This window comes from Amblyomma americanum, chromosome 8 (genome assembly GCF_052857255.1).
Source record: "Amblyomma americanum isolate KBUSLIRL-KWMA chromosome 8, ASM5285725v1, whole genome shotgun sequence".
Classification (NCBI taxonomy): Eukaryota; Metazoa; Arthropoda; class Arachnida; order Ixodida; family Ixodidae; genus Amblyomma; species Amblyomma americanum.
Window position 1 is genome coordinate 65,472,575 of NC_135504.1, and position 21,857 is coordinate 65,494,431.

The window sequence follows — 21,857 nt, forward strand, 5'->3', positions numbered from 1 at the left end:
TATCTGAAGAAGCAAAGTGCCAGTGGGTTAGTGGAGGGCTACAGAATAATTTTGAAGGCATGGGGTTCTTAACTACATTGCATGGCACATCAGTGCCTTTTGTGTTTAATAATAAATTGGTTTTTGAGGAAAGGAAATGGTGCAGTATCTGTCTCATATATCATTGGACACCTGAACCAAAATGAGCTAGATCTGAACACTGGTGTGATAGGCATCAAAACTTAGTCCTTAGGGAAGGTATATAAGGGAGGGAGTGAAAGAAGAAAGGAAGGAGGAGGAGCCGTAGTGGAGGGTTCCGGAATAATTTCGACCACCTGGGGATCTTTAACCTGCACTGACAGGCACCCGAAGCCGCTGGGGTCCGGTTCGAACCCGGATCAGTAGTCGAGCGCCCTAACCACTGAGCCACCGCGGCGGGTAATTGTGTTTTATACTAAATTGGTTTTTGAGGAAAGAAAATGGTGCAGTAAATGTCTCAGCATCTCAATCTCAGCAGATACCAGAACCGAACCCCACCACACCACCCACTCACTACCCACCATAAGTGAAGGGATAAAGGAGGGAGTGAAAGAAGAAAGGAAGAGAGAGGTGCAGCAAACCATTTCGACCATCTGTGAATCTTTAATGTGCACTGATATCCCACAGCACACGGGCTCCTTTGCATTTCGACTCCATCGAACCACGGCAGCGAAAGGTGGCTATTCTACTCTGGCTCAGTAGCCGTATGTTTGACCGACCTCACAACAAATGTTATTTTACATGTCTGACAGAAATCACACACAGCATCTGCAGTCAACTGCTCAGATTTTTACTACTTCTGCAAAAATCTGCTCTTTTGTCACGAGCACATCTGTTCCCTTGGAAGCAGCAAAAGTTTACGGGACGAGTGTTCTCACAAAAAATTTATTGTAGCTCTGCCTCGTGACCCAGTCACTTGTTATCAATACCAGAGGACAGAGCATGCACGTACCCTCGTACCTTGGCCCCTTTCAGACGACTGGACTGCACAAATGCACCGAAAAAAATATTTTTCTGTGCACTCACATCCCTTAAAGGGGCTCTGAAACGCCTTCCGAGGAGAGCACATTAACTCACCGTATTTACACGATTGTAAGTCAACTCGAATATAAGTCGACCCCCCCAAATCGCATGTCCGCAAAAAAAAATAATGTTGACGCGAATGTAAGTCGACACCCCCAATTGCATGTCCGAACAAAAAACACCGGTGGAGCGCTTCAAGAACGAAAATTTATTGCATAGATGGGCTATTCATCCTCACTTCAGTCATCTTCAGTGGTACTGCTGTCGTCGTCGTCGTCGCCGCTGCGATCCCACAGCACATCGTCCTCCATGGAAAGCCCGCACTTCCTAAATGACCGCACCACGACATCGCGTGGAACGGCCACCCAAGCGGAAATCACCCACCCAGGGAGGCTCTCTTCACCAGGGAGGCTCTCTTCACGCGCCTCGTTAGCGTAAGTTCCTGCCCTTCTGCTGCCAGCCACTCGTACTCACGCCGGAGCAAGTCCTTGAATGGCTTGTTAATGCCAACGTCTAGTGGCTGCAGCTGCCCCGTCAGACCGCCGGGAATCACCAGCATATCTGTATCTTCTTTTCGGAGCTCTGCCTTCACTTTCGCAGTAAGGTGGCCGCGAAATGAGTCCAGCACGAGGAGGTTCGGATTGCGATTTTTGAGGGATGCCCCTGGCCTCAAAAGCCACACCCGACGGTACCAATCAATAACTAAGTCGTCCGTCATAAAGCCTTTTTCGTTCACTCGCACAATCACACCTTTCGGGGACATTTCCTTTGGCATAGTTTTTCTTTTGAAGACGATGTACGATCGGAGCTTTGTGCCATCTGCCAAGCATGATAGCATAACAGTGAACCGAAGTTTCTCGTTTCCTGTCGTGGAAGCTTAACCTCGCGAGCTCCCCTCACGCTCACTGTTGTGTTGCTCGTCATGTCAAAGTAGACGGGAGTCTGGTCCGCATTGCCGATTTGGCCGAGCAGGTATCACCGTGAGTCGCGGAGCTTGAGGTAGTGCCTATGGAAGGCGAGAACTTTCTCCTCGTAAGCAGCAGGCAGCTTCTGGCATACACTAATACGCCGACGAAGAGAGAAACCAGCCCTCTTCATAAATTTTGAAGCCCAAGCCCTGCTTGCTTTGAAGTCTGTTCGGAGTATTCCAGCTTCCGCAGCAAAGACCCGGGCTTGTTGCGTGATCATTTCGCATCTCACTAGGAAGAGACCGATCCCGTATTTCGGTGACATACGCTGCAAGCTTGACCTCCAGCTCCAGAAAGCATCCCGATTTCGGCCCGCGGAAACCTCTTCGTTTGGAGTCGCAATAGAAAATTTTGTCTCGCTGCATCCACCACTCCTGCACCAACCGTTCAGAAACGTCAAACTTGCGGCCCGCCGCGCAGTTGTTGGTTTCTTCGGCGTAAATGATGGCCTCCCTCTTGAACGCTGCAGTGAATGAGCGCTGAATGCTTTTCAAACCTGGAGAGCTCATGGCGAAGCACGCAGCCGGCAGTCGAGTCAAAAGCACCAACTCCAAGCACCACCAAACAAAGAGTGATCGGTGTCGAGGCGTCGGCTCTTCCAGCAAACATCGGCATTCCCCAAAAGCGCTGCTCTTACGTATTGCGCAACCAACTGAAATAGCGGCTCTTCCATCAGCTAGCGACACTCCCGGGCGCTGGCGCAGACTCCGCGATTGGAACAGCGGGACAGCGGCCCTTCCCGCGAGTGAAACGAAATGAAATTGGTTTTGGGGGAAAGGAAGTGGCGCAGTATTTGTCTCAAATATCGGGGGAAACCCTGTTGTAAGGGAAGAGATAAAGGAGGGAGTGAAAGAAGAAAGGAAGGACGAGGTGCCGTAGTGAAGGGCTCCCGAATAATTTCGACCACCTGGGGATCTTTAACCTGCTGTACTGACATCGCACAGCACACGGACGCCTTTGCGTTTCGCTTCCATCGAAACGCTGCCGCCGCGGTCGGGTTCTAACCCGGGTATCCTGTTCAGTAGCACTGAACCATCGCGGTGGGTAACGGTGTGCGCAGTAAAAATAAAAAATGAAAAATCCTGGCCAAAAAGCCCGCGGAATACCTGAATGCTACGCTTAGAGCCGTAGAGCAAACAAAAACTTCTAACATCGCAGTAGCGTCCCTGACAGATTGTTTTTCTTGCTTTTATTGGCAGTTCAAGGTTTCATTTCGATTGTAAGTCGACTCCCCCACTTTGGAATTTTAAATTTCAAAAAAGGGTCTACTTACAATCGTGTAAATACGGTAATCACTGCACTGTGTTGCCATGAACACCAGAGCCAAATAATACACTTCTACACGCAGCAGACGACCCACAATCACGCGTCAAAGTTGGCGAGCCCTTCCCGGCGACTTTTTCACGCTCGCACCCTCCTCCGTCCCCCGCATCTGCGTAGACAAGGTGAGAGGTGGCCATTGGTTAGATTCTTTCAGACGTCAGGCAGCTACCATGGCCGCGGCCAATAAGCCGCTTATCTCCGGTGGGTCGGGAAGCTCCGCTCCCGGAGGGGGGGGTCGGCGACGAAGCGCCTACCTTCCAGCGTGCAAAAAGTGACGAAAGGAGAGGAAAAGGCGCGAAGACGCTGAAATTCAAATTTTAACCACAGATAACTCAGCTTCTACAATGCGCATTTAAAAAATTCTTGCTGGACACTATTCGTGAAGCGGCGTGCTTCAATATCCCATTCATGCCACAACATTATTAGAGCCCCTTTCACAGCCCCTTTAAACTTTTGCTGCTGATAGTATGTACATGGTTTCTTTGTGCTAGAAAACGATGTCAGAACTGTTCAGCTTAACAGAAAACTTAGCTTAACAGAGTTTGTTCTCAAGGAAGTTTGCTGCAATAAGTAACAACTAAGATTCATTGTCTTCTTTTGCTTCATCAAAGCTGTAATGGTTCACTGATTAGTACTTGCAATCAGATTTTAAAGATAACATCATAAACAGTCAAAACTCTATATACTCTGAAACCTGCATTACAACCATCAGATTCACACAGAGCTTTTAAATGTATAGCCCTAGACAATAATGTTGAATGCTCGCGGTGCTAAATGTCCAACAATGAGAAAACGAAGCACAACTTCACAGAAAAAAACACTGAACTAAACGCACAACTTTCACCGCCTGAAAATATTTGTACAGGCATGCCTTCGCAGGCACAAAACAAAGCTTGTACTAGCCTGCCTATGAACCATCTAGTGTGTGCTTGTGAAGGAATATCAGGCTGAGAAAAGGGAAAGAAATTAGACAAGCACTTCATATGCAGCATCCGTCAACACCAATTCATTGTGTCACTCACACATATCATACATGCAGCCATCCCGAGCTGCAAATACAAAGAAGCCCAAGCTTGCACTAAACTTCTACATTTAGCAAGCAACAGTAACCCAAGAAAATGACAACACAAATGCACCGCAGCAGTTGCTTCTTACAATGCACCATCAGCAACAACTTCAGCTTTGCTGCAACAGCGCTGAACACATTGCACACAATGTGTCCCTAGAACCTGCGCCAAAGTATGACGGCATTCAGGAAACTGCACTCTGGCCGAATTTCCCTATCCAATCAAACATATGCGCCAGGCGAAGTCACTCGGGTGACTGTAATGCACATGTTTTCATTTGTCAGAAAGGACTCTACCACAACTGGTTCTTTCTGCTGCAACTATAGTTACAGCATTCCGCTGCCCCCTGTTTCTTTGCCTCCTTTGTTGCAACTTGGTTTTGCTCTCGAGTCCTCAATATGGCCAATGCTGGTAGGAAATATTTGGAACTATTTCAAATAAGAAGGACATGGAATGTGTAGAGAGCCTATTTAAAGCTATCATGCCCCTGTTACATGGGTGGTTTCAACTCCCATTCAGACCAGAGTTCATGGAAACCACATTTGGATGACATCTTATGGCAGCATCAACAGCTGCCGAGAAAGCACTGGCAGTTGAGTCCAATCGCGATCTCAGCCTTAGCTGAATGGGTCAACTGACGAAACGGAAGTTGGCAGTCTTCCGTACCAGGCAACACAGTTTTAATTCTAGCTGCCATCCATTTCTAATTGCACGCAAGAGTGCGTCCTGGTCGATACAGATAGAAATCCATAACCTTCACAATAAAAGACGCAAATAAGCAAGAAAAACACAAAACATTACCAGAAAAAGCCACAACAGAGCGCTAAAGCCAACAGTATCTCAGCACGGTTGCCTTACGTTTGTACAATGCTCAGTTACAGAATAGGCAAAATAAAAAGCTTGCACCGAAACTGCAAGTAGGATAATCAAGTAAAGTTAAATGAGGTGAGCGCTTAAAATCAAAATGACCAGATAAAAGTATCGTCTTACTTATTCATGAAGGGCATTACACGTCACCACGTTATCGAAAGGTTGAACCAAGTTCCACGAACAGTGCCATGTAAGAACGGTTCAACATTCCAGCTCTTCAGTTACAAACTGCCTGTCAATTTAATGGCAGTCGCAAAGCAGAACTGCCGCTGACCTGAACAGTAGTTAAAGCTGCCAGTGTAACAGGGGTACCAGCCACTTCCATTCCTGTTATGCATGGCAGACTGCAGTGCTTAAATCAGACTAGCAAGCACGTCGGCTGTGATGCCCCGAGGCAGCATGTGGTCGAGCAATTCCAGTAGAGAGCCTAGCTCCTTTGCTGTCAGCTGTAGAAGACAGCAACCATGGGGTCTTCGTGCTGCACAGTGAAGAGCACCTCACGGAACTTGTCCAACAGAGCAAGGAGGTGGGAACGACGGACGTTTTCGTAGTACATGATCTCCTCGAGGTGGTCCTTGCCCTTGAAGTGCGGACATAACCTGGAACAAGACAAACTCACACTTATTCATCAGTGCACTGTTCACTGCACCACTGGCAAGAATGGGGAGCTGCTGCTATACTGTGCAGCAGATACTGCCACCATGCTAGTAGTTATCATGCAGCATAAATAAAGAGTACTGCTTTGAAGCACTTACAGTGAAACCTTTGTTGAATATACAATGCAGCACTTGCTCAATGACAGCTCTCAGAATAACTTGAGACAAAAAAATAATACAAAAGTGATTAAAGGCACAGAAACCTTGCAAACAAGTAGAAATTATCGAGTGTATAAGCATGTTTACTTCAAAGAAATGTGTCATTGAAACAGCAGTACTACTGGCCTTCAAGTGCTGCAGAAAATTCCAACAAGAAACCTTAACCACAAAAAAATCAAGCATACAGTTACACACTATTACTGAAGAAATGAGAAAAAGAAAAAAAGATGATGAGAGTCCGTAACAGTGCAACTCTACACTGACAGTTGGAAAAAAGGAGTCATGGCAGCAGTGCCCAATGTGTCATGCTTTAACATCATCACTACAAAATGGAGCACTCTTGTTGCCCAGCTCATTAATTTCCTGTTTACCAAGTTCCCAAGAGTGAACTTGCAGGCAGCGTATACATCTGTCCAACCAGGGACATTGCGCCAGCTTTCCTGGTTTCCACAACTGCAAAAAGTGACACCACACCTTTTCTGGACCACCAGTACTTGACCAAGCTGTCTCAAGCTGAGCATTTTTTTTTTGTCATCTCTTGAAAAAAAGAAAACTAGTTATAAAATAGAAGAAGCTGTGCTTTTCACACATATTTATGAAGTAATCATTAATTGCATGCTCAAAATATGTTCCCTTTATATTGGAGAGACCTGCACAAAGCAAGTGCAGTCTAACTCGTGTGCAAATGACATGGTCCCCGGAGGCTGGTTTTGCATTGCAGCAACTAAACTCATCCTCACAAAACAGGAGCCAACAACAAAGGTAAGGGATACAAAGAAATATGCAAAGCAACCAACAACAGCAGCTCAGAGCACTTTTACAATGCCATATTGCTCAACGGCATTACTGTGGCCATAACAAGCACAATAGGGAGAGACGGACTAGTTGGTGACTAATAGTTGAGTGCATCTTGAAACTGCGCAAAAAAATACAAGGGACGAGGAAGAAACCAACAGGACGGAGCGCGGAACTTCAACTGGTTTATTACAACAGTGCGTCACATTTATATGTTGTATAAACATCAGACTTCAGGAGCACCACGCAAGAATAGGCGCATTGGCGGGGGGAGGGCATGTGGCCGACCATTGTCGCCACTGCCGTGGTTGCACGCCTCGGTTCCGCGATACCACTATCCTCAACAAGTTCAGGTCTAAACTGAGCAGAGAAGTGTACGAGGCCTACTGTATCAAGAAGGAATCCGGCTCGTGTGTCAGCAAAACCTCAGTTAACCTGTCCGATAAAGAGCATTCGTATCTAGATTGCATGATGTCTCGTACACGCCTGCGCACAAGTGTTACGTGATGATCATTTGTCATGTTACAATGTGATTACGATGATTGTATAAATGTGACACATTGTTGTAATAAACCAGTTGAAGTTCCGCACTCTGTCCTGTTGGTTTCTTCCTCATCCCTTGTTTTTTTTTTGCACGGTTTCAAGATGCACTCTACCATAACAAGATAAGCGGGAAACACTTGGAGCTACCTGAGAAAGAGCTTGCGGTCCTCGAGGTTTCTGTAGGCAGGCACTCTTGCGACAGCCTCCTTCTCATCCCACGAGAGCGCAAACCGTCCGTCCGATTCCGCCGGAGACAGGTCTTCTTCCGAGCCGCACTTTGACGACTGGCTGGACTGACTTGGGCTACCTATCATGGAGTCCTCACTGGGCACTGCACACGTGAAGAGAACAGTGAAAATGCAGATGGACACCGTCAGCCCAAACTACGTCTACTCATCTCATATTAGCTCTGTTTTGTGCCACCTATGGTCGCTTCATTCCAACGAATTTCCCAAATTGCATCTCACCACCCAACGACCTGTCGCTCACTGCCACGTTCACCTTCTGTCGGAATTCACTCCATTACCCTGAGGGATCAATCATTGTCCCCTTCCGCCCATAAACAAACCTAATGGGAAGCGCTAATTTCTGCGTGTAATTAATTATTGCTCTTGAAGGTCAGTTGACATAACATCTAGCCTCAAAGGATAAAAAAATTAAACCGTCAATGTTAATGTTGTGGGGTCATTGTTATGATAACCCCACAAATACCTGCACGTTGGGCTTTTATTGATGAAACTGTCACCTCAGTAGAGATCAAAGATGCACCCGAGTAACAGGAAGCTTAGACTTCGGTATAAAAAAGTGCGGAACAGCTAAACAGGCTTATTTTCAAAGCACTCACAAACATGTGGACTGGGCTGAAACATGTACAGTAGACTCGCAACAATTGAAACTTAGATAATTTGCGCTTTTGGTTGATTAAAACTAATTTCGAAATTTTGGTTGGCTGGATATATTTTAAATGCATTTCAAAACTGCCTCATTCGTAACACAGTTTCACTTGACTCGCTTAATTAAAACTTTGACTTGCTCCAACACCCCCAGCATACAAGCGAGAGGCCGAGGAAGGATACATCGGGTTTGTGGTACTGCGGGAGCTGAAAATTGAGCCTCTTCAACAGGTTAATTTGGACCTGGTCCGAAGGAGGGTCGTGTGTGGGTGCGATTGGCACTTCAAACAAACAGAACTCCAAGCAATTGGAGGTACTGCACGTTTAATTTTCTAACTTTGCAACCGGTCTGCAGCGATAGAAGCTATCGGACACAGATTAACAAGCCAAGACAGCTGTGCGCCGTTAAGACTTTAGTCGGAGCATCACTGGTTCTTTTTCTTTTTAGAAAGCAACTCACTGTTCCCGTGCAAATGTGTGCCCCCTCGCTTCCACCCGCGCGGTCCTGTGAGCCGAAAATACACACTCATCCCGAGTTTCTCATTGTGCGGTGAGGCCTCCTTACATGGACACCGCTGCTTATGAGGAATATCCAAATTTGCGACATCACACCTGTGAAGGAGACAGCAGAAGGCCCTACTAATCTGGAACAGTTTTGCTTTGATTTACATGCTGTACATACAGCACATGGAATTGTTAAATCATAAATCACGCAGTTTTCATTCAAAGGCAGAAGATCACAGCCTATTTTTCATCAATTAAATTTGCTGCACTGCAAAATAGTTTTCTGAAAAATTTTTTGTAGCCATTCGATTATTCAACTTTCAGATAATTTGGATTTTTTTTCCAGTCTTCTGAGGTCACAATTCATGCAGTTTTATTGTATTGGGAAAGAAGTGCATTACTCACAAATAATTTGAAAATACTACTTTGCCTGATACCCTTAAAGCAAGTCACATTTTGCCTTGGATCACATTAAGTTGCACTGCTGACAATTCCAAGTTCTAATAAATCAAACACAATGCACAATAATATTTTATTGGGGCCAAGCATGAAAGAGCGATATATTAGCAGTATCACATGCCTAGCTCGAGTGTCCATTTCCTCTTCTTGATTTCAGCTCTGATATCTTTAACCTGTGGCATACGATGAGCTGTCCATATACTATAGAAGGTAGTGGAGGCTATTATCATCAAGAAACCTCGGCAGGGTCCGGCTCTTTGTGCAGTACACACGGCTGGGCCTCTTCATATTCTTGTCAACACACTTTTACAGTGTTGACCATTTTCTTCAAGCATTGATTGTTTTAAAGATTGCAAGACCTGTCACCAATGAGCATTGACTGCTGTATACCAAAGGGCATAATCAACACTGGTTGTCACACTTTGTCTCTCATTGGCGCAGTCAGGCCATAGGTGCATAGAAATGGAACGGCGTGTAAATACTATCGCAGTAAGCTGCGGTAAGCGTCCAGTCCGGATCCCATCTATTCCATTAACAAAGAGGGTTGCACGAGTCATGTGCTGCATACACAGGGTGGTCACTTCATCATTGCCATATATGCCCAATCATTCTGATATGCAATCAGAGCCGCTACCTCTTACACCACTCCTCTCCCACCAATCAGAGCACTCTCTCCCCTCACTAGCTTGCCCTCGTCCTCCGCTTTCTTGCTCGTACTCTTATGGTTGCATCACCATTGAAGGATGCCGCTCAAACCAGGAAGTGACGCTTAAAGGAACACTGAAAAGGGTGCTCGAGCTTGGCCTTAAAATGCTTGCATTATGCAGAGTACAGGCCACTGAGCGTTCATGCCGCGTACGAGACCTCGAAAGCAAGCAGGAGATTTACAATACATTTTTAAAAATTCCCGCTTTCACACCTCGTAGCGACGCGCGCTGCTGGGCTTTCGCACGAAACCTGGCATACAATGTCATGTTGTGCAAGTGACATCTTTCAAGTGTCATGCAGCTACCATGGCCGCGGTCACTCCGCGCGCGCCGGCAGCCGGCAGAGGTAGAGGATGGACCAAGTTGGTGGGGCCGGCGGAGGAGCGCCGACATTTTGGTGTGTGAAAATTGACGAGAGAGGAAAAGGCGCAAGATGCTGAAGTTCCAATTTTGACTGCATGTAACTCAGCTTGCACAAGACGCATTTAAAAAATTCTTGCTGGAGGATATTTGTGATGCGGCATCCTTTAAGATTCCAGATAGACTTCAACTTCATTCAGAGCCCCTTTCTGAGGCCCTTTAACGCTTGCACTGTAAAAAAGAGGGTGTCAGCTCCTCTCCTAGCAAGACAGCCCAGACAGCACGGCCTGACCTGAGCCACTGAAGTCTGACTGGCTGGTAGCTGGCCGATGGCCCAGGTGAGGCTCCGAGAGGTAGGGTCGTGACCCGAGGTAGCCATTGTTTGGCTGCTCGGTCGGCACGAGGTAGACGTACGTGTGGAGCTGCATCAGGATCTTCTCCTGGAGCATCCACACCAATATCTGCAGCAGCTGCTTCTGCAAACAGCACAGGAGGCAGAAGAAATGCAGCTAAGTTAAAACATAACCTTGCAATGCGAATCAGCGCATAGCAAGAGCGGCGCTGAAGTTTTAGAGCACAGCTCTTAAGCACCTGTTCGTGGGTTGAGCCGCATCGCCGCTATCGCTGTAACTGAGCCAAACCATAAATAAATAAATAAAAATAAACATTGCTGCAACTGGGATTTGAACCTACGGCACTGCGAACAGATCAGCTTCACTGGCTACTACACGAGAGCACTAGGCCATCGCCAAAACCGATCATGCCTCGTGTTATACTGGAACACATGGTCATGCTGCGCATTGTACATGGTTGTCTTCTTCAACTAATACTGCTATCGGACTAATATAAACATTCTCGTGCACTGTCCATTGCACATCGTTGTCTTCATCAACTAATACTACTACTATCAAACTAATATCATCGCCAGATGTGCCGACGACCCAGCAAAGCAAAACAAATGAGACTACCAGAGCAAAAACACCAACAGAGCTGCACCCAAATTTCGCACTAGGGAGAATCGTAATCGTCCTTAGAATTTTTGGGAGGTAACAAAGGCCCAAACCATCTCTGAAACCGAGTCCGTCTGTGAAGCCTGTGCATAGCTGGCCTTCAGCATCACACATACATCCCACTGTATGCTGCCATCATCAGCTTTCGTCTTCAATTTCTCCCTGATTCTGTATTTTACCTTTCCTCTAGTGTGGAGTAGCAGAGCAAAGCGATCCCGCTCCAGAAGACCTCTCAACTCTTCCGCACATTAAAGGTTTTTATCTTCATTTCCTTACCGTAATGTCGACATAGTTACTTTTTTAAGTCAAAAACATAGACATATTGTAAGGCCAGAGGAAAAATAAATATTATTACTGTGCAGGAAAAGACTTTAGTTTCTGTTTGGCCAACATCAGAGCCAGTTTAAGTGCCCAAATACTGCACCCGTGAGCACAACCGCAGTTCTATTGGAACTCATGAGCAGGCCAGAAGACTGCTGCAAAAGATGAATGACAACTAGTACCCCAAGTAATGTCAGCACAAGAAATGCAGCAATGGCCACTTCATTACTGTCTTCAGTGGCCTACCAGTGCTAGCAGTATGTCAAACAGCACACCCTAGATGAGCCTTGCCTTTTGACCAATGCTATATGAAATTTTGAATCTTGAGAGCAGATTATTCCCATCTGTTACGTCAACCTCAACTGCAAAGCTAAACTCCAAGACTCGAATCAAAGCACAGACGGGCAGTTTCAGCATGGCGACAAATGCCCTATTGCATGCCCCCCTACCCTATTAGGACATTAAACCAGGTACCACACAGGTGGCACAACAAATGGTGCACACACAAATCCTTACTCGCTCATTCTTGAGGTCCATGGGGTCATTCAGTTGGGAAAGTGAAGTGGGCATAGAAAATTTGGACATGATGGCTGGCAGGGAGACACCAGGGAACATCTCGGCAAACCTCTCGTGCACAGGGGATTTCCTGCAACGAGTTAAAACCTTCGTCACAACCGAATCACTCCCAGGAGTTGCAAGAGCCAAGCGCTATGCGTAAGAGTAGGTGAATAAACAAGCCCAGGTTCATGAGGTTTGCCACATCCATTGGGCTTGCAAACACATAAGCAGCAAGCTGTGACTTGCAATCACTTTTACTGATTTGCTGTTCCCTCTCATGACTTGCAATTCTAGCTTTTACAGTGAAAGCTGTTACAGCTTTGGTTCAGCCATAGAGCCTTGCGTTCTACCGCAGAACCTACAGCATCATTCATACAATGTTAATTACTCAGTAAATAATTTGAATTTATGTTAATTTATTCATTTACACACATCTTACAGGCCTCAAGAGGAGTACTGTGTAAGGGGTCAAATACAGAAGTTTGTGTAAAGTAGGTTAGAAATCGAGAGCATAACAGTAAGTACAGCAAAATTGACCAAAAACCGGTTAGGTCAGATTCTAAATATCGCAATTCACAAGAAGTGACATGAAGTACAAGACGACAACTATGCGCCATGGAACAAAACAGGGGAAATGCGCCAAGTATCATACAAATGCAAAAAAAAAAAGAAATTTCAGGCACACGTGAGGACAACCGCACATTAAGAGAAGCAATGAGGCAATAGTCTCAAGTGACCGAAAAAACAGTTATACGAATCTTGAGTACAGAAATGACGTGCTAAGCGTTATCAATGAAGTTTTTGAACAGATGTTCACTCAATGTTCGAGCGGATGAGCAGATTATTCAATTCAATTCAAAGAGACTTAATTCAGATCACCACCTGCCAACCGTGGCAGGTGGTAAAGTGGAGAAAGGGAAAGTGCTAGAGAAGAGAGGCAGGGTAGTAGGCGATGGGTGGCCAGATCAGATTTTGATGACTCACCTTAGCACAACTAGGTTTTCTCTTACAGCTGATGATGTAGATTCCACGGCAGAATGCAGGGCTAAAAAACTATAACGGCTTTTGCTGATTAATGCCCCAAGCCTGTAAGCTTAGCTCTACAAATATTTTGCTTGTATTTATATCTAATATGAACACTTCTGCTTAGGCCACAGCGATTTAAAGCACCGTCAGATAAACAAATAAATTATCCCAAAGGACAATGAACAATGAACAAATAAACAGATGGACAATCAGGAACTATGTCAAGCCAACAGCACATTCACTGGCCACGCCATTTTCTGAGCTGGGCAGTGAAATACAAGGTGCACTGAGTGCCATAACTCAGCTAAATATGCTAAACATATATATGGGAATTGAGGGAATTGTGAATGGCACATTCAAATGCATTAAATTAGTGCGGGGGTACTTCCGAGCATTTCAATCAGGTCTAAGTACTCTGCGTAATTTATGGGTAATCAATACATCTCATGCGGAGTTTGTTTTTTTATTCACACATTATAAAACACGCAGTTTTGCTTCACCTGTCTCACACCTAGGGAAACTTCCATCAAGTATATGGGGGAAAAATTAAGGGTCTCTATGTGCGCAGATTGAAAAAAAAAAAAAAAACTTCGCTGATAAAAAAAGGAGCCACAATTAGCGCACCTCCGAAGCAGGCACAATTTCTCAAGATTACAATATGCATAAAAAAAAAAGCATGTTACTTATTACCCAAGCCAGATCCAGTCTGGTTCTTAAAAAAAGAAATGATGGTCGATGTGCTGAGTTACGTCAAATGCAAATTACGTGCGCTACCAGTTCGATTTTCCCTTCAGTTCCAGTGTTCAGATTCAGTGTTCACGGATGGCAGTTGTTCGGATAGCGATAAGGGGCTAATGTCCATTATATGAGGAACTGGTAATTCTCTACATCCATAGATCACTGGGAGTCTTCCTACCACGCCTGGCGCAGTGGTGCAGCAGTCAAGTTAAGATGCGCCACTGCACTTCTGCGGCAGGTGCCGCCACCGGTGGGACATGGGTTGCTTGGTTTAGAGTGCAACCCAGGTTGCACTTTCCAACCAGCCTCTTACGATTAAACGCGCTGCCACCTGACATGGGGGCCAGGCTGCTCACCTGCCACAAAACAGGCTCCAGACAAACAGGCTTCAGACGGACAAATTCACAACGGCCGCTGTAAGTGCTAGCGCACTGAAAAAATTAAAAGCTTGAGGGCTTTTACAAGGCGGAGGAACATGCCCGTCTTTTTTCAACCGAGCAAAAGCTCTCAGAACGCATGCAAAACGTCTGAAGCAACACCCCAACCAAAACGATTTATGTGAATGTTGTGTGCTTATATACACACAACTGGGTTATAAGCCTACTTCTAACCCGTCTTTCTGTTTCAATTTTCCTCCTATTTCTTGTCCGTTCATTTAAACCCCTTTTTAACTACCTTCCATGACATCTGGTGCACTGTACGAAGCAAAAAAAAAAAGCGCAAGTGAAGACTTTGTTGCTGCAGTCTCGGCCCATGCGAGTTCCACGAAGCACACTCACACACTGGTTGGTGCATTGGGAGCAAGCACGTAGCAGTTGCTCTCGCACAGAGGGTAGATGATGGTGGCCTTGGCCCAGTAGACCAGGTGGGCCGACAGTTGGAACACCTGCCACAATTGAGCCGCCAGTCAATCAACTGGCTGAGTGATTCAATGATATAAATCTCTGTACTTTCAAAGCACAAATATGGCCCATGCACTGCAACCCACTGCTCAAAGACACTCTCCAGCCTATTCTGTCATGTGAGTTAACTCTAAGACATAAGACTTTTTCTCCTCAATCAATGCTTGTGTTTGCACAAAAGTGGCCACATCCTACTAAAGACTTGCACAGACCATACATAGCAGGGGTGCCAGTGATGACAACGTCACCTGGCAATGCCAAGACAGGCACCAACATCTTTTGTATCAGCGGGTTATGTATATGGCTAATTGCAAAAATAAATTACTCATAGGATGGCACAAGTCGTCCATGCTTCTACCTCAAGCCCTGAAATAAAAATAAACTGTCCCAAAAATAGTCCGCATATTATGAGCTTCTAACGAGAGCAGAGCAAGCGTCTACGCTTCGGACCACCAGAAAGCCAGGGTTCGGTCAACAGCTTGGTAGCCCGGTCCAGCAACTACGTTAAACCAGATAAGGCTGACAGTGATAGATGATGACTGCAAAATACAAAACTGTGCCAAGACAATCCAAGGAACACAGTAATGAAAACAGCAAAAATAGCTCCGTTAGCATCTGGAGTGATAGCATTAGAAAAATCACATGCCTGTCTCAGAGCAAGATCCGTATCCGCTGCCAGCTGTACCAGGCTGCGCATTGGGCTAGCTGTGTGGATGAGCCGAACAAGTGCAGATGACGCATCATTGGGCAGTGACTCGACCAGTTCCCTTGGATCCACCAGAAGAAGCAACGCATGGTACGGCCTGGTGCAAACAAACATCGAACAGCAAATGCTATTTTACGCGACAGCATATACAGCTCATTCGGTGCTATTTTTCAACCATTCCTGCTATTACGCGATAGCATATGCAGCTCGTTCAGTCGAAAAGCCATAGGCGCAGTCGTAGTCGGCACCACATGCCGGAAATAATTGGGGGCTGCGTAAAAAAAATCGTATGATGATAATTCGTGGTTCTAGTGACTGAGGATTGATTGGTATGCGATTGGCAATGATGAGTTAATTAGGTCATTATAATTAGTTGATTAATTAAAAAGATTAAAAATTGAAAAAAGGGAGTGCAAAGGTGTCAAAATGCTCAGAATAAAAAGCAAATGCTTGATGATGTTAATTAGAAAAGTTCAGAGTGTGTAAATGATCAAGCAATTAATTGAAGCAATTGAAAAAAAAAATGCATTCAAAGGTGTCAAACTGCCTAGAATGGAAAGCGTAACCCACTACTCTATCGAGTCATACCCTTATGGCAGAGCTAAATGGATCTCTCCAATTTTTCCCAAATGCTAATTTTTCACTATTTTTCAACATTATCAACTCCATTTCGAAGGCTACTCAGTCAATTCCTCAGCTGCACGTCTGGAAAAAATTCCGGTAAGTACGATAACTGCTAAGCAAAGAACTTGACAGAAAAAGCTTGTGATATTCCGTCACTTAGTAATCAATGCAATAGGAAACTCCTACAGAAGAGGGGGACAGAGGAATTTCAAACAGCCATAACCTAAAAAAAACCTGAAAAGCACAAGAACTTTACCTGAGTTGTGTCAAGCACTTCTGAATGGCTTCAGCCTGTTCAAATAGAAAAAGAAAAAAAAAACTTGCTGAGCATGAATGCTTAAGAGCATATACGACACGCATTATAATAGGAGCTTCGACAGAAGCCCATGTATCGTATCAAGGTTCTCTTCATGACTCTTTTTTTCTAGGCCTTCCTGGACAGCATTGCATTCTATCAAGGGTCGAGGTTATACTGGACATCAGTGCCATACCGGTCTTTCAAATGCAAAAAAAAATGGCTCACAATTTTTAAGCATGAATAACAATACAAAACTCTCGAGATAAGAAAAACTCAATCTGCACAGAACCTTCAAACAGTATCACTCATTTCCCTTCACAGCAGGCCTCCCACAGTTTTGCAATGTATGGAAAAATTTTCGATAAATTAGGCTGCTTCCTTTTCTCTTAGAGACATGTCGTAAAGTTGGAAGACTCAATATAGAATAATGCACTCATAAATATGCATGCTAACAGCGTTCAATATTTGAATACTAAACCACAATACGCACAAGCAGTAACATGCAAGACATAAGTTTTGGTATTATTGCTCAGTTTGTTATCTGTTTCTGTAATCCACTCCTGCTTGGGCCCCATGGCCTGCAGTATGTCATAAATAAATAAATAAATAAGGAGGTCAATACTGAGCATATAGCAAAACATGAAAAATAATCATTAGTGCGTATTCTGTCCCTTTGATGGCACACTCATCTGATACTTGAAGAATGCAACTGATCATCCTGATAAGTATGCTGATCAGCATGCAATTGACGAAGGTCGTAGGTTCAGACCCCACCGGCGGCATGTGGTTGTTTTTTCTTCCCCTATGCTCCTTGTTTACAGTGACTGTTGGCTTCCGTCACTTATGTCATAACGAGCACTTCTTTCCATTCCCTTGTCTGCTGGATAGTCTGTTTACGACTTCTGTGACAGCCTGACCACTAATCTTTTGTGCCCTTGCAGGTGTGCAATATTTACAAGCTACACACATCTGTCCACGCAGCACACTGACATTAATGCGCCCACACCGTTTTTCACATGCAGCTGCTTCAGCTGCTACACTCCATAGCATGCACTGCCTTTTACATACAGCCATTTCTGCTAATGGCTCATGGTTGTGCATACACATTGTGTGGAGACGTAGTATGCTTGTTCATTTAGAGCTCAATTGCTGTGGGAACTCCGCTTCCTGATTTGCACGCCAGAAGGAAACTACATTTTGGAGTATGCAAGACAGCAATAACATTGCAAGGCTTTTTTTTTCTCGCCCTTCATTAGGCACAGGTTAGGCTCGATTTCTCGCCCAAACACCATTTCTGCACAAGACATCATGAACACTTGTCCTAGGCATAATTTGGCGCAAGTGGGCATGCCAATTTTCTTTCTGCTTTCCTCTGTGTCCCCCCAACGAGGCATCTCACCTTGACGCAGTTGCGTGCCAGAGATAGCCGATGCACCTTATGCGGGAGGCAGAAAGAGACGTTAATCCAACGGTTGATGTGCAGCTGCACGGAACCACTGCTGTGCAGCCTGCAAGGAAGGCATAGTTACCACAACGGTTAAGAAAAGTGCATGTTCTGCAATTCTACAAGTACAAGTCAAAGTGCAAGGCAAAGCTTCCAGACCTGTGGGCTTGGCTTCTGAGGGCACGAAAACAGCGCAGCAATGCAAGCTATTGCCCCATGCCCGTAGATTCCACTCAAATGTGAGAGGTTTTGAGATAAGGTATAGCAGTGCAAGGCAAGAAGAAAAGGCCATAGCCTGCAATCAACTTCTGTGGGGAAGGAAACGCAAGCACACTCCTGTGTAAGTGTTACAAAGCACAGGGATGTGGTGGAGGCACAAGGCATGCCTCTTACAACAGGAACTGTCTCTGGAGATATTACCGGTTGATGCCCAAAGCAAGCACGAAATAAGATGAAATAATGAGTCGCAGATGTACCGCAGGCAACAGAGCTTCATAAATAAAAAATACAAGGCACTTGCGATGCTCAAGGTGCAGCTGGCCCCTTCGTCCCTCCTCTAATCAATACAGAGCATTAGATGACGTAAGAGGATCGTCCTGGGCATAACTGGGCACAATTGGCACGCAACTAATGTGAAAGCTTCCGTCTTGATTATGTTGCCAAAATGACCACCTTTGTATCAAAAGGCAATACTTAATTGACATGCTCTCTTTCCGTGCCATTATGCAACTTAAAATAGAAAAAGCAAGGCTAAGTAAGTAGACTTACTCGTTATATGCCCGCTGCAAGTCCCGGGCCAGTTGACTGCGCGTTAGGATCAGGTAATACGGTGACTCTCCACAGTCTGGGGGAACACAAAGAGGATGTTGACATGCGATCGCAAGACGTATTTTCAGGTACGCAACTACACATAGCTTATTCTCTTCAGTACTGCATCATGTGCATGCCTTGGAAATGAATCTAAATGATCTATCCACAGGTTTCACTGAATCTAACCCTCCTTACTGCAAATCTGCTAAGAGTTGGTGCTTCAGCATCTAACAGTTCGAAGTGCGTTCAAGCAAGCCATTTATACTAACACACAACACACTTCAAAAAATATTTATTTTGTGTTGGTGCTGATGTGGAATGCTCACTGCATAATTTTACTCTTTGAAAGTTATGAAAAGCAGCTCTGATGACACAGAAGGGTTTTGTACAAAAAAAGAGGGGGGGCTCAAAAAACCAACTAAGCACACGTCTTGGGATCTGAATACAAAACAGAGGGCAACATGAGCAAACAGGGCTTTTAACGTTGCAAATAAAACCAGCAGATACCGGTTCGTAAACATGATGCATAACAGGCAAGCACAGCTAGTGCTCACCTTCAGGCATGGCCACAGTGTCGTCGTGAGCTCGCAGCATGCCTTTTAGCTCGACGCTCAGGTAGCTGCAACGCATCTCTTCCGAGGACAGGGCTATCGCAATCTTGTGTGTGAAGTCGTGGTAGAAGTTGACAATGTCGTGGCTAGCGTTGGCCTTCGTGGACGCGAAAAGAGAGGAAAAGAAGATGTATGCAGTTCAGTGCCAAATCTAATAAAAAATTCTTCACTCATGCCTTAGGGTCAGATGGAACTAACAGGTCCACAAACCATGTAAAAAAAAAAATTAGTGGAGGCTCCACCTTGGTGCTGCTACCATGCACAGTGCAAGACATCAGACAGTGCAGCTGATACACTCTGAGCGCACGTGCGCTGCGCTACTTTCATCACTGTATGTGCTAAGGAAAGACAGATGACGCTGTCGAAAAGGGACGTTATCAGGCACATGTAGATTTGCTGCAGTGCATTGTTGATGCATAGCTGGCCAGACGTGGACTCGGATGACTATGTTCCTGCGGAGACGATATCGCAGAGCTATGCTCTGGCAGAGCCGCTGAGCAAAGTGAGAGCACTCTCCAACAGTTAGAAATGTGATTAATGTGGCCAACCTGCCCCCAGCTTTCGTGGACGCTTGAACCACAATAAATTATATCCAGTCCCTAAAGCAGATTTCTGCAGCAAGGGTCTTGGCAATGAGTACATGACCACCCTGGAGATCCTGGAAAGTGCCGCGGTAGGTTCTGCTTTTAAGAAATAGATGTGTATGAAGCAGTTTTCCTTTAAAAGAGTTCGGCTATTTGAATTACTGACAAAGTATACATATTTTGTCAGTTTTCCTTAGTATGAACATAGGATACAATGAATACAATCTGTGTTTGCACAATCAGGTTTGTTATAAGTGAGCTCAACTGTAATTGTTTGCACAATCAGGTTTGTTATAAGTGAGCTCAACTGTAATTGTACGGGGTCCAAAAAAAGTCATCCTAAAGTTGACAAGTCACCAAGTGGGCCATGAAGTCGGGTTCTTATTATGACTCGCCTGGCATTTGTTAAGCTCTAAGGGTTCAGAAATTAAACACAAGACCTAGAACCAAATATGGCCTAGAATCAAACCCAAAAGCCAGCAGAGTTTCAGAGAAACAATACTGCAGCAATATACAGCTCAGCAGACAATCTGCACAATGTGGCTTTGTGTGCACGATATCCAGTTTTCAAAACAATGACACACCACGCCTTTGGCATAGTGCCACTAAGGCAAGGCCCACAGCACACAAATTAACCAAGCAGAGCTCATCTCTGTCATGAGCAATAAATCAAGTACAAAGGTCATCCAGGTATGGTAGCTACCTTGAGGGCAAAGACGACGTTGAACATGAGAAACGTGGAAGTTTCTCGCTTCGAGCACAACTGGACGGGGTGTCCCACGAATCGAACATCGTTCACCTTGAGTTCGAACTTTCTGTTGCAGAGTTCACTCTTGGTGGCGAAGAGATTTGACAGGGCCTTGTCCGATATTCTGCCAAAAGATGAATCATTAATGCAAATCAGTCCGCAAAAAGAAAACGCTTCACACCATTAAGTTGGTCGTATCAATCTCATCAAAGAACACATGCAATACATCACAACTGTCACCGTGCCGCACCGGATCCGCACAGCATCGATCAATCAGACCATACTCCGATAATCTAAATTAGATACAGTTGCGGGTGACAAACACGTGCATGCGATAACATTTATTGATGCTCAGTTTACTGATGTTATCTTCTGTACATCTGTTCTGTGCCCACGGCATTCATTTCGAGAGCATGCAACTTCGATTACCAAATTGGAGTGCTCGTAAAGCAATTGACAGGAAAGCGTCCTACTTACAGCACTAAGTTTTTGTCAGAAACCTCTGAACAGGTTCTGGCTCTGAAATTCGAAGTTTTGAATACAAAATTTCAGGAATAGTAGGCAATCAGACAGCCCAGTGCGCAGTATTGTCTAGTTTGCTCTCGTGTTCGTTACCTGGTTGTATTCAGCGTGTCCTCGTGTACAATCGTTGCGTACGGATTGGCCCGTTTTCCTGAAAGTGTACAAACACGAATGCATCCTCAGCCCACGAGGGCAGACTCAGGTGCATGTCCAACCAACTCAGCAAAATCAGCTGCCGCCGGCATTAAGGTCATTTAACTCACTGTTGGCATGGGAGTCACTTTCGGCGTCGACCGCGTACGGATAGCGGAATAGGAGGCGATCGCCTTTACTGCCCGACTTCACCAAATAAACACCCAGTGGACTGGCCTCATCCATCGTCAGTTCGTGACGCTTCGCGAAACTCGTAACATCATTGCTTTTAAAGTTTCTTTCAAAACTGGCTCAAAGCACCGAAACCGACGCCACAGTTTACAAAAGTAGTTCCACGTGACAGCGGGGTATGAACACAATGTTTGTTGACGTTCAGCGCGTTCGGCGTGTTCTCAATCAGAAGATTTCAGTCATGCGAAAGCGCGAATTTACGATTTATTTGTGGTTACGCATGAAA

General features: G+C 45.2%; 1 protein-coding gene across 2 annotated transcripts; it reads right to left on the minus strand.

Moving 5' to 3' along the window:
• Positions 1-604: 604 nt before the first annotated feature.
• Nprl3 (GATOR complex protein Nprl3) lies at positions 605-21,744 on the minus strand. 2 transcript variants are annotated; one of them, XM_077635021.1, is made up of 14 exons: positions 21,511-21,744; positions 21,341-21,398; positions 21,203-21,244; positions 20,681-20,849; positions 19,337-19,490; positions 18,741-18,816; positions 17,928-18,036; positions 16,487-16,521; positions 15,547-15,703; positions 14,778-14,884; positions 12,193-12,322; positions 10,638-10,821; positions 7,570-7,753; positions 3,632-5,868 (listed from the first exon to the last, which is right to left on the minus strand). In XM_077635021.1, exons 1-14 carry the CDS (start codon positions 21,623-21,625, stop codon positions 5,712-5,714), a joined length of 1,677 nt encoding a protein of 558 aa, XP_077491147.1. In that variant the 5' UTR covers positions 21,626-21,744; the 3' UTR covers positions 3,632-5,711. The 2 variants fall into 2 exon arrangements, with proteins under 2 accessions (XP_077491148.1, XP_077491147.1); XM_077635022.1 differs by lacking the exon at positions 21,203-21,244 and having other exon boundaries at positions 605-5,868.
• Between the last annotated feature and the right edge of the window lie 113 nt (positions 21,745-21,857).

Bases quoted from the DNA above. Each gene is read 5' to 3' on its own strand.
- Nprl3 (XM_077635021.1), bottom strand. From the start codon at position 21,625: ATGGATGAGGCCAGTCCACTGGGTGTTTATTTGGTGAAGTCGGGCAGT. The intron at 19,491-20,680 runs GTAGCTACCATA...GCGTCCACGAAG, and splicing joins ACGTCGTCTTTGCCCTCAAG to GCCAACGCTAGCCACGACAT. The intron at 15,704-16,486 runs GTAAAGTTCTTG...TGTTTGCACCAG, and splicing joins AAGTGCTTGACACAACTCAG to GCCGTACCATGCGTTGCTTC.